General features: G+C 44.2%; 1 protein-coding gene across 1 annotated transcript; it reads right to left on the reverse strand.

Annotated features, from left to right (window-relative positions):
* Nucleotides 1-1,875: 1,875 nt before the first annotated feature.
* On the reverse strand, nucleotides 1,876-17,824 carry LOC122940712 (trypsin-like). The gene is made up of 5 exons (XM_044297423.1): nucleotides 17,781-17,824; nucleotides 17,509-17,662; nucleotides 15,026-15,279; nucleotides 14,048-14,184; nucleotides 1,876-2,056 (listed from the first exon to the last, which is right to left on the reverse strand). Exons 1-5 carry the CDS (start codon nucleotides 17,818-17,820, stop codon nucleotides 1,907-1,909), a joined length of 735 nt encoding a protein of 244 aa, XP_044153358.1. The 5' UTR covers nucleotides 17,821-17,824; the 3' UTR covers nucleotides 1,876-1,906.
* Between the last annotated feature and the right edge of the window lie 248 nt (nucleotides 17,825-18,072).

Consider the following 18,072-nt stretch of genomic DNA (forward strand, 5'->3'; position numbering starts at 1 on the left):
TGGAGGTCCAATTTTAAGGGACGGGTCACTGTGGGGGGGTCAGTGTTAAGGGGCGGGGTGCTGTAGATGTCACTGTTATAGTGGATAGTGTTGATATCTTTTAACAACACACACAAACATTAAATGAAATAGATTTAATATACCCGAGCGAAGCCGGGTCCTTCAGCTAGTAAATAAATAAAAAGGAATTAAAGCAACCCAAAAAAGTCTGTAATTTTCTCACTTCACCACACAACGATATAACTGCACAGCACAAGGGCAAATAAGAGGTAGAAATATTTTCTTGCCATAAACCCTTTTAATGGCTGTATCAAAGAGCACTTGCACCCCAATAACAAGAAGGGTTTGCTGGAATTACAGAGCTGTATAATGGCAATTTAGGTCCCCAGTCTGTGTTGCAAAGTGTAACAGGATTGTTCCTATTACCCAGGCTGTAACCTCCCCTACTGAACCCTGTGCTATCCTTTCCATACACCTTGAATAATCTTTCCCTGCACTTGAAAATTGTTTTTTTTACCACAATGAAGTCTTTCCTAGCACTGTCCCTAGCGCCTGCTGACGTCTCTCCCTGCTCTAAGTACACTGGTAAATGTCAGAATCCAAGATGGCTGACAATATTTATAGGGCTGTGACATCACAGGTGCTGGCTGGCTGCTGATTGGCTGCATGCATGGCATTATGGGTGATCCCGCCTCCCCAGAGTTCCTTGCTCCATGTCCTCACATGTGCAGCAGTTATTTTAGGAAAAAATGTGATTCATTACCATGAACCGTGAGGAAATTTGGGTTCATTGCTAATCAAATTTTTCCTGAAATTCGGATCGAATTCCACTTCGTCAACTTTAATTTGCTCATCTCTACTGGCCACCCCAGTGGTACAGGTTCTGGGGAGGTATTTTGTACTGCTGGGAAATTATTTTATGATGCAATGTGTTATGTCCTTCTTTTGAGGCAGTATATTGTGTTGTACTGTAGTATTTAGCTCTGCTGGGGTGACCTGCCTACAACATGGGGCCAATTTTAGTCTTTTTCCAGGGTCACTTTAAGTTCTCAATCAGCCCTTGAGCAAGTCATGGTGAGAGACAGTGAGCTAACTCATCAACATCATTTTGGGGTGTAAGTAGGATAACAATGGGGAAAGGAGATTTACAGGTGTACATTCAGGCAGCAAGTGAAGTAGGTGGGCCGAAGCCATCACCAGCCAGAGGGGAGTTAGTTGTGGTGAGAGTATCTACATTATCTGTGGGGTCATGAAAGCTTTCAGGGAACCAGTGAAGAGTGGAATTGCTGGAATTGTAGTGAGGCCAATGTAGATCAGCCATTATGCAGTTTCTCTACTTGCTGTAAGCCTCATGGCCAGTTGCTAAGATGGTATGGCTGATATGATGTGAGTGCTCATGTAAAATCCAACAACCCCAATCCTTCTTTCTCCAAACCAATGCTGACATCACACCATAAACAGGTCATTAGGAGACTCTCATACACATTAGATAACTGGTCAATTCCATTGAAATTGTCAAATTCATCCCATTTTCAGCAATCTGCATGCATTCCTTTAGTGGCCACTAAATGGACAACTTCTGTCTCATGTAAACATGTTGGTAGAGGCAGTTCTCCCTTTGCCACAGGACCTTGGGATTTCTTTTTAAGAACCCGTATAGCAGGGCTGACTTTATCATTTAATGCTTTGAGGCATAACCTTTTATGAATCATGAAAACTCTCAGTAGTTGTTCTCCCCCATTCCTGCTGGAATGATTTGTGCAAAATGGTAAACTTAGCTATAGCGGAAACAAATCAGGAAAACAGACATTGTTTTAGAATAAATTAAATACAATTAGGTAGAGGCAATGTCCCATTTATTGAGATGATTGGTGAACTGGGTCAATAAAATAGGTGACTGAAGTATTTAGTTGTTGGCAATGGTGCTGAAGATCCAGGAGTTGTAGTTGCAGACCTTGGTGTAGACCCCAGGATAGGTCCTGAGGGCGCAGCCATATCCCCAGGAGACAATAACTTGGAGCTGTCCATTGCAGACTGCGGGTCCACCAGAGTCACCCTGAGAAGAGAAAAAGCATAATTATAGATTCATCTTTAGTTAAACGTTAAACAGTGTACCAGCCACATCACAAGAAGGCAAAGGTTGGGTTCACAATTTTTTTTTTCTCCATAATATGACCACAGAACCTTTTGCAGTTCAGATGAACAGATCATAGAAATATAGTCATCTGAGTTTCCTGAATAGAACTGGGTTTTGAGGCCATATAATGTGGTTTTTGAAATGTGTCAGTAATAGGGCTGCCTGCTATAGACTAGGGATGAGCGAACCCGAACTGTATAGTTCGTATATTATGGGGTGTCCGTAACACGGACCCGAAACCGAACATTTTAGTAAAAGTCCGGGTTCGGGTTCGGTGTTCGTCGCTTTCTTGGCGCTTTTTGAAAGGCTGCAAAGCAGCCAATCAACAAGCGTCGTACTACTTGCCCCAAGAGGCCGTCACAGCCATGCCTACTATTGGCATGGCTGTGATTGGCCAGTGCAGCATGTGACCCAGCCTCTATTTAAGCTGGAGTCACGTAACGCCGCACGTCACTCTGCTCTGATCAGTGTAGGGAGAGGTTGCAGCTGCGACGTTAGGGCGAGATTAGGCAGTGATTAACTCCTCCAAAAGACTTAATTCAGTGATCGATCTACAGCTGTGGATCATTGAACTGCTGCTATTCAACTGCTCACTGTTTTTAGGCTGCCCAGAGCATTTTCCATTCACTTTTTTCTGGGGTGATCGGCGGCCATTTTGTGTTTTGTGGTGCGCCAGCACAAGCTGCCACCAAGTACATTTAACCATCAATAGTGTGGTTATTTTTTGGCTATATCCTACATCAGGGTCAAGCTGTCACCAAGTGCATTTAACCATCAATAGTGTGGTTATTTTTTGGCTATATACTACATATGGGGCAAGCTGTCACCAAGTGCATTTAACCCTCAATAGTGTGGTTGTTTTTGGCTATATCCTACATATGGAGCAAGCTGTCACCAAGTGCATTTAACCATCAATAGTGTGGTTATTTTTTAGCTATATCCTACATATGGGGCAAGCTGTCACCAAGTGCATTTAACCATCAATAGTGTGGTTATTTTTTGGCTATATCCTACATATGGGGCAAGCTGTCACCAAGTGCATTTAACCATCAATAGTGTGGTTATTTTTTGGCTATATCCCACATCAGGGGCAAGCTGTCACCAAGTGCATTTAACTCTCAATAGTGTGGTTGTTTTTGGGCTATATCCTACATATGGGGCAAGCTGTCACCAATTTCATTTAACCATCAATAGTGTGGTTATTTTTTGGCTATATCCTACATATGGGGCAAGCTGTCACCAAGTGCAGTTAACCATCAATAGTGTGGTTATTTTTTGGCTATATCCTACATCAGGGGCAAGCTGTCACCAAGTGCATTTAACCATCAATAGTGTGGTTATTTTTTGGCTATATGCCACATCAGGGGCAAGCTGTCACCAAGTGCATTTAACCATCAATAGTGTGGTTATTTTTTGGCTATATCCTACATCAGGGGCTTGGCTGTGCTTGCTATTTTATTGAGGGGTGAAATACAATTGCCAAAATAGCAGTACCCTAAATCTGGTGTTTCAGCTGTGGCCTGCCAATTGTAATACTGTCTGCTGTCTGGCAAAGGATATATTTTTGTTCAGGGTTGAAATACAATTTCCTAAATTAGTGGTTTCTGCTGTATCAGGGCTACTTTAAATCTATTCATTAAAAGGGTATATAAGATTCAAGGTGCAGATAGGGTCATTCTCAATAACTTCACACACACGCTACTGTGCATTTCCAAGTCTAATTCTGTCTGTAAACGTATACCTTTTACCCAGCGCCTAAATACTAGGCCTCAAATTTACATTCATCTAAATCTGTGGTTATTGCTGTGGCTGGTCAAGTTATTTTGTGTCCATCAAAGCACAGTTTTTGTTCTGGGTTGAAATACAATTCCCAATTTAGCAATTTCCTAATTTAGTGGTTTCTGCTGTATTAGACCTACTTTAAATCTATCCCTAAAAGGGTATATTAAATTCAAGGTGCAGATAGGGTCATTCTCAATAACTTCACACACACACGCTACTGTGCATTTCCAAGTCTAATTCTGTCTGTAAACGTATACCTTTTACCCAGCGCCTAAATACTAGGCCTCAAATTTACATTCATCTAAATCTGTGGTTATTGCTGTGGCTGGTCAAGTTATTTTGTGTCCATCAAAGCACAGTTTTTGTTCTGGGTTGAAATACAATTCCCAATTTAGCAATTTCCTAATTTAGTGGTTTCTGCTGTATTAGACCTACTTTAAATCTATCCCTAAAAGGGTATATTAAATTCAAGGTGCAGATAGGGTCATTCTCAATAACTTCACACACACGCTACTGTGCATTTCCAAGTCTAATTCTGTCTGTAAACGTATACCTTTCACCCAGCGCCTAAATACTAGGCCTCAAATTTACATTCATCTAAATCTGTGGTTATTGCTGTAGCTGGTCAAGTTATTTAGTGTCCGTCAAAGTACAGTTTTTGTTCTGGGTTGAAATACAATTCCCAATTTAGCAATTTCCTAATTTAGTGGTTTCTGCTATATCAGACCTACTTTAAATCTATCCCTAAAAGGGTATATTAGATTCAAGGTGCAGATAGGGTCATTCTCAATAACTTCACACACACACGCTACTGTGCATTTCCAAGTCTAATTCTGTCTGTAAACGTATACCTTTTACCCAGCGCCTAAATACTAGGCCTCAAATTTACATTCATCTAAATCTGTGGTTATTGCTGTGGCTGGTCAAGTTATTTTGTGTCCATCAAAGCACAGTTTTTGTTCTGGGTTGAAATACAATTCCCAATTTAGCAATTTCCTAATTTAGTGGTTTCTGCTGTATTAGACCTACTTTAAATCTATCCCTAAAAGGGTATATTAAATTCAAGGTGCAGATAGGGTCATTCTCAATAACTTCACACACACGCTACTGTGCATTTCCAAGTCTAATTCTGTCTGTAAACGTATACCTTTCACCCAGCGCCTAAATACTAGGCCTCAAATTTACATTCATCTAAATCTGTGGTTATTGCTGTAGCTGGTCAAGTTATTTAGTGTCCGTCAAAGTACAGTTTTTGTTCTGGGTTGAAATACAATTCCCAATTTAGCAATTTCCTAATTTAGTGGTTTCTGCTGTATCAGACCAACTTTAAATCTATCCCTAAAAGGGTATATTAGATTCAAGGTGCAGATAGGATCATTCTCAATAACTTCACACACACGCTACTGTGCAATTCCAAGTCTAATTCTGTGTGTGAACGTATACCTGTCACCCAGCGCCTAAATACTAGGCCTCAAATTTATATTCAGCTAAATCTGTCGTTACTGCCTTTATTAGTGTAATACGGTACCTAAATAGATAGCCAGATAGTGTTAGGTGTCTGTAAAAAAAGGCCTGAATTTGAATTCAATACATTGGGCCAAATAATATTTTTGATATTGTGGTGAACGGTAACAATGAGGAAAACATCTAGTAAGGAACGCGGACGCGGACATGGTCGTGGTGGTGTTAGTGGACCCTCTGGTGCTGGGAGAGGATGTGGCCGTTCTGCCACAGCCACACGTCCTAGTATACCAACTACCTCAGGTCCCAGTAGCCGCCATAATTTACAGCGATATTTGGTGGGGCCCAATGCCGTTCTAAGGATGGTAAGGCCTGAGCAGGTACAGGCATTAGTCAATTGGGTGGCCGACAGTGGATCCAGCACGTTCACATTATCTCCCTCCCAGTCTTCCGCAGAAAGCGCACAGATGGCGCCTGAAAACCAAGCCCATCAGTCTGTCCCATCACCCCCATGCATACCAGGGAAACTGTCTGAGCCTCAAGTTATGCAGCAGTCTCATAGGCTGTTTGAAGTCTCCGCTGGCAGGGTTTCCCAAGGGCATCCACCTAGCCCTTCCCCAGCGGTGGAAGACATAGAATGCACTGACGCACAACCACTTATGTTTCCTGATGATGAGGACATGGGAATACCACCTCAGCACGTCTCTGATGATGACGAAACACAGGTGCCAACTGCTGCGTCTTTCTGCAGTGTGCAGACTGAACAGGAGGTCAGGGATCAAGAATGGGTGGAAGACGATGCAGGGGACGATGAGGTCCTAGACCCCACATGGAATGAAGGTCGTGCCACTAACTTTCACAGTTCCGAGGAAGAGGCAGTGGTGAGACCGAGCCAACAGCGTAGCAAAAGAGGGAGCAGTGGGCAAAAGCAGAACACCCGCCGCCAGGAGACTCCGCCTGCTAATGACCGCCGCCATCTGGGACCGAGCACCCCAAAGGCAGCTTCAAGGAGTTCCCTGGCATGGCACTTCTTCAAACAATGTGCTGACGACAAGACCCGAGTGGTTTGCACGCTGTGCCATCAGAGCCTGAAGCGAGGCATTAACGTTCTGAACCTTAGCACAACCTGCATGACCAGGCACCTGCATGCAAAGCATGAACTGCAGTGGAGTAAACACCTTAAAAACAAGGAAGTCACTCAGGCTCCCCCTGCTACCTCTTCTGCTGCTGCCGCCTCGGCCTCTTCTGCTGCTGCCGCCTCGGCCTCTTCCTCCGCCTCTGGAGGAACGTTGGCACCTGCCGCCCAGCAAACATGGGATGTACCACCAACACCACCACCTGCGTCACCAAGCATCTCAACCATGTCACACGGCAGCGTTCAGCTCTCCATCTCACAAACATTTGAGAGAAAGCGTAAATTCCCACCTAGCCACCCTCGATCCCTGGCCCTGAATGCCAGCATTTCTAAACTACTGGCCTATGAAATGCTGTCATTTAGGCTGGTGGACACAGACAGCTTCAAACAGCTCATGTCGCTTGCTGTCCCACAGTATGTTGTTCCCAGCCGGCACTACTTCTCCAAGAGAGCCGTGCCTTCCCTGCACAACCAAGTATCCGATAAAATCAAGTGTGCACTGCGCAACGCCATCTGTGGCAAGGTCCACCTAACCACAGATACGTGGACCAGTAAGCACGGCCAGGGACGCTATATCTCCCTAACTGCACACTGGGTAAATGTAGTGGCGGCTGGGCCCCAGGCGGAGAGCTGTTTGGCGCACGTCCTTCCGCCGCCAAGGATCGCAGGGCAACATTCAATGCCTCCTGTTGCCACCTCCTCCTACTCAGCTTCCTCCTCCTCTTCTTCCACCTGCTCATCCAGTCAGCCACACACCTTCACCACCAACTTCAGCACAGCCCTGGGTAAACGTCAGCAGGCCATTCTGAAACTCATATGTTTGGGGGACAGGCCCCACACCGCACAGGAGTTGTAGCGGGTTATAGAACAACAGACCGACGAGTGGTTGCTGCCAGGTGAGCCTCAAGCCCGGCCTGGTGGTGTGCGATAATGGGCGAAATCTCGTTGCAGCTCTGGGACTAGCCGGTTTGACGCACATCCCTTGCCTGGCGCATGTGCTGAATTTGGTGGTGCAGAAGTTCATTCACAACTACCCCGACATGTCAGAGCTGCTGCATAAAGTGCGGGCCGTCTGTTCGCGCTTCCGGCGTTCACATCCTGCCGCTGCTCGCCTGTCTGCGCTACAGCGTAACTTCGGCCTTCCCGCTCACCGCCTCATATGCGACGTGCCCACCAGGTGGAACTCCACCTTGCACATGCTGGACAGACTGTGCGAGCAGCAGCAGGCCATAGTGGAGTTTCAGCTGCAGCACGCACGGGTCAGTCGCACTGCGGAACAGCACCACTTCACCACCAATGACTGGGCCTCCATGCGAGACCTGTGTGCCCTGTTGCGCTGTTTCGAGTACTCCACCAACATGGCCAGTGGCGATGACGCCGTTATCAGCGTTACAATACCACTTCTATGTCTCCTTGAGAAAACACTTAGGGCGATGATGGAAGAGGAGGTGGCCCAGGAGGAGGAGGAGGAGGAAGAGGGGTCATTTTTAGCACTTTCAGGCCAGTCTCTTCGAAGTGACTCAGAGGGAGGTTTTTTGCAACAGCAGAGGCCAGGTACAAATGTGGCCAGCCAGGGCCCACTACTGGAGGACGAGGGGACGAGGATGAGGAGGAGGTGGAGGAGGATGAGGATGAAGCATGGTCACAGCGGGGTGGCACCCAACGCAGCTCGGGCCCATCACTGGTGCGTGGCTGGGGGGAAACGCAGGACGATGACGATACGCCTCCCACAGAGGACAGCTTGTCCTTACCTCTGGGCAGCCTGGCACACATGAGCGACTACATGCTGCAGTGCCTGCGCAACGACAGCAGAGTTGCCCACATTTTAACGTGTGCGGACTACTGGGTTGCCACCCTGCTGGATCCACGGTACAAAGACAATGTGCCCACCTTACTTCCTGCACTGGAGCGTGATAGGAAGATGCGCGAGTACAAGCGCACGTTGGTAGACGCGCTACTGAGAGCATTCCCAAATGTCACAGGGGAACAAGTGGAAGCCCAAGGCCAAGGCAGAGGAGGAGCAAGAGGTCGCCAAGGCAGCTGTGTCACGGCCAGCTCCTCTGAGGGCAGGGTTAGCATGGCAGAGATGTGGAAAAGTTTTGTCAACACGCCACAGCTAACTGCACCACCACCTGATACGCAACGTGTTAGCAGGAGGCAACATTTCACTAACATGGTGGAACAGTACGTGTGCACACCCCTCCACGTACTGACTGATGGTTCGGCCCCATTCAACTTCTGGGTCTCTAAATTGTCCACGTGGCCAGAGCTAGCCTTTTATGCCTTGGAGGTGCTGGCCTGCCCGGCGGCCAGCGTTTTGTCTGAACGTGTATTCAGCACGGCAGGGGGCGTCATTACAGACAAACGCAGCCGCCTGTCTACAGCCAATGTGGACAAGCTGACGTTCATAAAAATGAACCAGGCATGGATCCCACAGGACCTGTCCATCCCTTGTGCAGATTAGACATTAACTACCTCCCCTTAACCATATATTATTGTACTCCAGGGCACTTCCTCATTCAATCCTATTTTTATTTTCATTTTACCATTATATTGCGGGGCAACCCAAAGTTGAATGAACCTCTCCTCTGTCTGGGTGCCGGGGCCTAAATATATGACAATGGACTGTTCCAATGTTGGGTGACGTGAAGCATGATTCTCTGCTATGATATGAAGACTGATTCTCTGCTGACATGAAGCCAGATTCTCTGTTACGGGACCTCTCTCCTCTGCCTGGGTGCCGAGGCCTAAATTTATGACAATGGACTGTTACAGTGGTGGGTGACTTGAAGCCTGATTCTCTGCTATGACATGAAGACTGATTCTCTGCTGACATGAAGCCAGATTCTCTGTTACGGGACCTCTCTCCTCTGCCTGGGTGCCTGGGCCTAAATATCTGACAATGGACTGTTCCAGTGTTGGGTGACGTGAAGCATGATTCTCTGCTATGATATGAAGACTGATTCTCTGCTGACATGAAGCCAGATTCTCTGTTATGGGACCTCTCTTCTCTGCCTTGGTGCCGGGGCCTAAATATATGACAATGGACTGTTACAGTGGTGGGTGACGTGAAGCCAGATTGTCTGCTATGGGACCTCTCTCCAATTGATATTGGTTAATTTTTATTTATTTTATTTTAATTAATTTCCCTATCCACATTTGTTTGCAGTGGATTTATCTACATGTTGCTGCCTTTTGCAGCCCTCTAGACCTTTCCTGGGCTGTTTCACAGCCTTTTTAGTGCCAAAAAGTCCGGCTCCCCATTGACTTCAATGGGGTTCGGGTTCGGGATGAAGTTCGGGTCGGGTTCGGATCCTGAACCAGAACATTTCCGGGAAGTTCGGCCGAACTTCTCGAACCCGAACATCCAGGTGTTCGCTCAACTCTACTATAGACTAATTCTGTATCCAGCAACCAAGTGTTTGATCATTTCTGTAAATCAATTATGTAAAACTTGGAAAGATACAGTAGTTTATGTGGACTGTCAGTAACTTTACCACCTAGCTGGGTAACACCTTTCTGATATTGGTCCACTATCTTTCTGCGCAACATTGTGGAAATTGGTGATCCTCTACCCATCTTGGCTTCTGAGAGACACTGCCACTCTGAGAAGCTCTTTTTATACTCAATCATGTTGCCAATTGACCTAATTAGTGTTAATTGGTCTTCCAGCTCTTCGTTATGCTCAAATTTACTTTTTCCAGCCTCTTATTGCTACTTGTCCCAACTTTTTGGGGATTTGTTGACACCGTGAAAATTTGAATCAACGTATTTTTCCTTTAAAATGATACATTTACTCGGATTAAACGTTTGATCTGTCATCTACGTTCTATTACAAATAAAATATTGACATTTGCCATCTCCACATCATTGCATTCAGTTTTTATTCACAATTTGTTTAGTGTCCCAACTTTTTTGGAATCCGGTTTGTACATCTGGTATGTCACTGTCCATGTTGTGGGACCATTTGTGCACTTCTAGTAATTATTTCTTGGCTGGAAATATGAGCTGAAGGTTTATCAGGTTCGCCTGCCATTAAAATGAATGGGACCCGCCGCGAACTTGCGGTTCGCGAACATTTGATCACGTTCAAGCGATCGCATTCGTGAACCGTCCCGGCAGATGTTCATCCATCACTTATCCTCTTCCGCTCCAGTGTTTGGAAGATGGAGAGCTGAACGCTTCCGTGGGACATTGTGGAGATGCTTGGTGACCCAGGTGGTGGTGTTGCTGGCAGATCCTCTCTTTGCCGCGTGGCAGGTGGCACTGTCACTCCAGAGGTAGATGAAGAGGCCGAGACTGCAGCAGAAGAGGAAGCAGGAGGAACCAGAAACTTTTCTTGTTTTTTGAGGTGTCTACTCCACTGCAGCTTGTGCTTTGCACTTAAATGCCTGGTCATGCAGGTTGTGCTCAGGTTGAGAACGTTTATGCCTCGCTTCAGGCTCTGATTGCACAGCGTGCAAACCACTCGTGTCTTGTCGTCAGCACATCGGCTGAAGAACTGCCACGCCAGGGCTCCTTGGAGCTGGCTTTGGTGTGCTCGGTCCCTTGCTGCGGTGGGCAGTAGCAGGCGTACTGTCTAGGGAACGGCCGCTCCACTTTTGCACCCTGCTCCCTCTTCTTCTGTGCTGGTGGCTCTGTGCGACTACCGCCTCTTCCTCCGAACTACACAGGTCACTCGCATGACCTTGATTCCATGTTGGGTCGAGGATCTTATCGTCCTCCACATCATCTTCCACCAAGTCTTCACCCCTGCCCTCCTTGTCGTTCTGCATTCTTTCGAAAGCCCCAGCAGTTGGCACCTGTGTTTCGTCATCATCCGAGACGTGCTGCGATGGTCCTCCCATGTACTCATCTTGAAAGATAAGTGGTTGGGTATCGGTATCTCTTCCACTTCTGGGGCAGGGCTATGTGGATAGCCCTGGGAAACCCTGCTAGCAGAGTCATCAAAAAGCAGAAGAGACTGCTGCATGACTTGGGGCTCAGACTGCTTGGCTGATTTGCAAGGGGGTGAGGTGAAAGACTGATAGACATCGGCTACAGGTGCCAACTCTGATCTTTCAGCAGGAGACTGGGTGGGAGACAATGCAAAGGAACTGGAGGCACTGTCAGCAACCCAATCTACTATCGCCTGTACTTGTTCTGGCCTCACAATTCGTAGAGCCGCATTAGGCCCGACCAAATACCGCTGAAGGTTCTGTCACCTGAGGAAGGTGTTTCACTTGTGCGTGTTGCTGGCAGAGATTGACCACGTCCTCTCCCTGCAACAGGAGCTCCACCAGCAGCACCATGATCGGGCCATGTCCCTTATATGACGCTCTCCTCATATTTCTCAAATTTAGGATCTTGCCCTTACTGGGTGTTTTTTTATAGCAGAATAGAACAACAGTATCTAAAGGGTGTATCTCACATGTACAGACGCAGACAAGGCTGCAAATTAAGATTTTTGCCCAAAATTTGTGCTTTTTTTAATACCAGAATAGCACAGCAGTATCTAAAGCTTGTATCTCACACTGACAGATGCAGACAAGGCCGCAAATTAGGTATTGTGCCCTAAATGGGTGTTTTTTAAAACCCTGAAAATTTAAGCTTTATTTCTAGCTTAAATTGCACACTGACTAATGCGGCAGAGGCCCCAGATGGAGGGTATTGCCAAAAATGTGTGTTTTTTAAAACCCAGAAAATTATTGAAGTATTTCAAGCTTGTTTTAACAATAACAGATGCAGCAAAGACTGCAATATTAAGTACTTTGCCCAAAAAGGGTGTTTTTTTTATAACAGAATATGACAGCAGTATATAACGCTTGAATTTCACATTGACAGATGCAGCAAGGGCTGTAAAATTGAGTATTTTGCCCAAAAAGGGTGTTTTTAAAAACCCAGAAAATTAAAGCTGTATGTCTAGCTTAAATTGCACACTGACTAATGCGGCAGAGGCCCAAGATTGAATTTGTTTCAAGCTTTTTTTTAACAATCACAGATGCGGCAAAGGCTGCAATATTAAGTACTTTGCCCAAAAAGTTTTTTTTTTTTTTTTTACTAACAGTATATGGCAGCAGTATATAATGCTCGAATTTCACACTGACAGATGCAGCAAGGGCTGTAAAATTTAGTATTTTGCCCAAAAAGGGTGTTTTTTTAAAACACATTAAATTATTGATGTATTTCTAGCTTAAATTGCACACTGACAAATGCTGCAAAGGCACCAGATGTAGGATATTGCCAATGGGTGTTTTTTTTAAACCCAGATTATTATTGCAGTATTTCAATGTCACAAAAGAACTTATGCTGTGCTGGTGCACTGAGCTTGCATAAAATGACCGATGCCGCCCACCTAATTAACAGATGGATAAACGTTCTTTTTCTCTGTCACTGGGCTCAGGGCAGGGTAAAAAGATTGTGCACTGCACCCACACAACTAAATCTATGTAGATCGCTGAGCTCAATTGCAGTTCTGATTAAAGCTTCTTTCCTATTCTCTCCCTCACAGCATCAGCATCCTCTCCCTACACTACTAAGAGCAGAGTGACGTGCAGGGCTACATGACTCCAGCCTATATAGAGGCTGATTCACATGCTGCACTGGCCAATCACAGCCATGCCATTAGTAGGCATGACTGTGATGGCTTCTAAGGGCAGTCAAAAAGCGGCATTAACTCACCGAACACCGAACCCAAACTTTTACTGAAATATTCGGGTTCGGGTCCGGGGTCCATAAAATCCTAAAGTTCAGTATGAACCCGAACTTTACAGTTCGGGTTCGCTCAACCCTAGTTATGACTGGTTATAGACGAGATCTGAACCCCAAGCTACTGCAAGTGAGCTATACTTGGAAAAAAGAGAGATTTGTGTGCCATAGTGCACAAAGCTGGTATAGAGCAAATCCTGCTATGTGGCTTATAGCCTAATACAGCTACAACATGGTTAGCGCTCCTTTTTTCAGAAATTTCTGAGTTTTGTTATCTAATCTAAGCAAACACCTTAAATTTCTTTTCAATGGCTTTTGTCTCAAGATAATGAAATGAGTTAAGAAATTTGAGTTAACAAAGGGAGTGCCAACCCTGCTACATCTGTATGTATGCCGTGGAGAGACAGTTGACCTATTGGTGTACTTGTAACCATCAAACATAGGGCCTCTGCCCAGAGTTATAGCCATCAAGTTTAGTACCACAGGCAGAAATTGTAACTTCCAAGCTTAATGCCTCTGCCTAGAATTGAAGAGATGCAAATGAGCTCTTAACAAGCTCTGCCTCTAAAGTGCCTAGAATTGTAACTGTCAAGTGTTGTGCCTTTGTGTAACCATTACTCCTGTACTCTCTGTGAGAGACACTGCCACACCTATTGCATCAATATCTGCTCTTGATGAATCTTCTGAGTCTGGATCAATCACTGTGTGATCCTTTTGTGGGTCTCCAAGATCACAAGGGCCAATACAGCCTGTAAGGACTTAGCCTTTACTCACCTCCTGGTTAAGTACAGAACATACGAATACCTGTGATTGCTTAGTTTGCATTATTATAAGTTGACATTTACCTGGCAGGAGTCCTTGCCACCTTCCAGGTATCCAATACAGATCATGTTGCTGGTGATCTCTCCTGGGTAGGCGCTGCTACACTGGGAGGCAGTTAGGATGGGGGCGTTCAGGCACTGCAGGAGGTCAGGGTAGTTGGCTGCAAAAGAACACATGAGGATAAGAATCAATTATGTCTTTGAAGCTTTGTTGAACTATTAAGCCCCAGAACACCAGTGGACCAACTCACTTTCAACACAAAAATGTATTTATATCCTAAGCATACATATATCCATGAACTTATATGGCATGCATATGTTTATTTATTGTGTGTGTTGATGTTTATGCAGCTGTTGCAAAATGTGTTGGATAAAATGAAGGATGTCATTAGTTGAGATGAGCGAAACGAATCTCACAAAGTGGAATTTGATCCGAACTTCAGGATAAATTAGATTCGCCCAGAAGCTGAGTTGCTTCGTGTCAGCGAATCAATTTAACCTGAAATGGTAAAAGAAACAAAAAAATTCAAACTTACCTCCTCCATTTGCTCTGGACGGTGTGATGACATGATCTACTGCCGAACAGGATTTCGGCCGAGATATTCAACCAAGATGGCGGAGGCCGGCCCGTCGCGAGCAAATGGAGGCGGTAAGTTTGATAAAAAAAACATTTTTATTGTTAAATGTACACTTCGATTGCAGCAACCATGTATTAATGCGGCATCTGAGGGGTACAATGATGGAGGCGGCGCTATTCAAGCTCCTCGCTGTCAGTACATCGGCTACTTACAAAAAAAAAGCAAAAAAAAATTTTGGGGGTATAATTCGGCGAATCAGCCGAGTCGATCGTTTCTGAAATTTTTCATATCTAGTCGTTAGTATGAATGTATACATTATATAGTACTGCAGATGTTTCTGTGCTTGTGTACATGTAGTATATCTGCTTACACTGTATGTGCAATGAATTCAAGGTTTCCTTAAAAAAAAAATCTGTTGACTTACTTCCACTGCTGAGGGTGTTTCCCCATCCAGAGATCAGACAGGTGGTGCCAGCAGGAGCGCAGCCAGTGGGCAGAGGCACAGTATTGACATAAGAGTTGAGGGTGGCGGGAGAGGCCAACTTGATCAACATGATGTCGTTGTCCAGGGTTCTGGAGTTGTAGCTTTCATGTCTGATAACCTTGGCAGAGTTGATGAACTGTTCGGTGCCTTCTTTGACTTCAATGTTGTGTTCTCCCAGGCGAACCTGAATGCTCCTGTAAGTAGAAAATTTTACTTGTTTTTTTTTTTTTTTTTTTTTTTTAATGGACAGATGGTGGTATATTAAAACCAGCTCAAGCTTTGTACTGTAAAAGATTATATTGATGTGGTCTTCTTCTGTCTGTTTCTGTATTATGTATAGCCCGCAGGAGGACAAGGGTTGGGTGGAGAGGTGGTTGCTTAGGTCTTCACTGGGGAGAATTTTGGAATTTTCTAATTAATTTGGATTTTTTTTTTTATCAGAATTCTAGGAACTGGTTCTGTAGGTAAAGGAGAAATGGGACTATGAAATGCTGAATTTTTGGAATCTTAGTAGAGGGGTGGGCCATCAATAAGCACCACCTTGGGGACTAACAAAACTTGTCCCACCCCTGCTTATTGGTAGTGTTGATCGTGAATATTCTAACTGCAAATTTTTATCGTGAATATCGGCACTTTGAGAATTTGCAAAGATGTGCTATATATTCGTAATCGGGAATATTCTAGATTTTTTTCTCACCAGTAACCTCCATTCTTACTTGTGGGCCAATGAGAAGGCTGCAATGTCTTTGTCAGAGCTTAACAACATCCCTAGCAACCAATAGGAAAGTTGCCAACCCCTTACCATACCTCCCCTGCAGTTTTTTGTTTTCAGTTCTAAAAAAGACAGGAGTGACATTGCTGTGCTCTGTGCTTTCATCTGGATCCTGTTCCTTATCCAATTACATTAGTTAGTTAGCGCATATATATAATACAGATAGGTAGTGGGAGATAGTCAGTGTAGGTTAGATAGTGATATAGTGTAGCTGATAGGTTCTGCCGTCCATACATACATGCTACAGACATAGTGCTGTGATGTCACAACAATACATAGTGCACCAATCACTAATATGTAGTCAGACCTGATAAAATGTGACGTTGAATGTATTGCGCAAAAAATATCCTTATCATTAGTGCCGATTTGCGCAATCGCAAACATAATGACTGGAGATCATGAATTCTAGAATTCGCTAATTTATTGCGAATAATATGCAAAAAATTTACGAAATATCACGAAAACAAATTATGCCTATGCCGCTCATAATTACTTATTGGTATCATTTTCTTTGAGTATAACATATGCTTTTTAAACAGTTTTCCTTTATACATTTTTATAAAACTTTTCTTCAAACTTGTTTTAGATACGTTTTGATGTACTAGAATTTGATGTAAATTTGTGTTAAAAAATTTAATTTTTTACATTAGCTAAATATTTACATTAATATTTTTACAATTTTAATAGATATTTATTCCATATATGTTTTGTTCTCTTTTCATCTTTGTTAAGTTTTACTTTCCTTTCTTATTTTTTCATTTACTAGACTATTTGAGGAGAAAAATATGCACTTAAAGGGGTTTTCTGCAACTCTAAGGCCCCTTTCACATGGTTTTCTGCTCATGTGCAATGTGTGAGGTGAACGCATTGCACCCGCACTGAATCCAGACCCATTCACTTCAATGGAGCTGTGCTGATGAGAGGTGATTTTCACGCATCACTTGAGCGTTGCGTGAAAATCGCAGCATGTTCTATATTCTGAGTTTTTCACGCAACGCAGGCCCCATAGAAATAAAAGGGTCTGCGTGAAAATCGCAAGCATCCGGAAGCAAGTGCGGATGCAGTGTGATTTTCACGCATGGTTGCTAGGAGATGATAGGGATGAGCAACCCCGGACCCCATTAAAGTCTATTCACTGTATTATTTTCCCTTATAACATGGTTATAAAGGGAAAATAATAGCATTCCTAATAGAGAATTCTTACTAAAATACATGAGGGGTTAAAAAAATAATAATTATTAACTCACCTCATCCACTTGATCGCACAGCCGGCATTGTCTTGTTTCTTTTTCTTTCAGGACCTGTAAAAGGACCTTTGATGACGTAATCACGCTCACCATGTGGTGAGCGTGGCGACGTCAGCGCAGTTCCTGCTGAATTAAGATAGAAGATCCTTCTATGTTCATTCAGCAGGACCTGCGCTGACGTCACTATGCTCACCACATGGTGAGAGCGATTACGTCACCAAAGGTCCTTTTGCAGGTCCTGAAAGAAGAAGAAACAAGACAATGCCGGCTGTACAGTCTCAGAAAATCCCTTTAAAAAATAATTTAAAAAAATCTGGATATTTAGCGTCTTAGGGGGTCATCTATTAAAACCGTATTTCTGATAGTAAATGACCCACTTAGTGTTTTTAATCAGTTGGACTTACGACTTGTAGCAGTGAGCAGCAGAGATCACCCATAAGGAGCTAACCAGGCTTCCTCCACAGAAATGATATCCAGAGTTCAGAGAAGCTTGGTAGGGAACAGAGTTTTTAGAGCAGGTGTAACCTCCGACAATTTTATCATCGTCATCGAAGGCGGCTGTGATGATAAAATAAAGAAGAAAAAACTATGTCAACAGATTAAAGTATTAAAAGCTTTTTTAAGTATTAAAAGGAAAGGGTAATACTTGCTCCTAGGTATTTGTTGGTATTCGTACCTGCAACTCCAAGGATGACTGCTACCAGAAGAAGCTTCATGGTTGGTTTCTAAGTCGTAGTGTACTGGTCTGCTGCACATTTTCCTATTTATATATTCACTGGAACAAGGTGGGAATGGATCCAAGGACATTTGTCCTTGATTAATACACAACTGCCCTTAACTCCAAATGGTCGTAATGACAAAGTTCTCATGATAAAAATGTATTTTTAAAGTATTATTATAAGTTAGGTTGGATGTTTAGTCGTTCACCTCATCAGACACTCTCTCTACACATGCCTAGCCTCCAGGTT

Source organism: Bufo gargarizans, chromosome 6 (assembly GCF_014858855.1).
Source record: "Bufo gargarizans isolate SCDJY-AF-19 chromosome 6, ASM1485885v1, whole genome shotgun sequence".
NCBI classification, from domain to species: domain Eukaryota; kingdom Metazoa; phylum Chordata; class Amphibia; order Anura; family Bufonidae; genus Bufo; species Bufo gargarizans.

Bases quoted from the DNA above. Each gene is read 5' to 3' on its own strand.
- LOC122940712 (XM_044297423.1), bottom strand. From the start codon at position 17,820: ATGAAGCTTCTTCTGGTAGCAGTCATCCTTGGAGTTGCAG. The intron at 17,663-17,780 runs GTACGAATACCA...TTATCATCACAG, and splicing joins AGTCATCCTTGGAGTTGCAG to CCGCCTTCGATGACGATGAT. The intron at 14,185-15,025 runs GTAAGTCAACAG...GTTCTTTTGCAG, and splicing joins AAACACCCTCAGCAGTGGAA to CCAACTACCCTGACCTCCTG.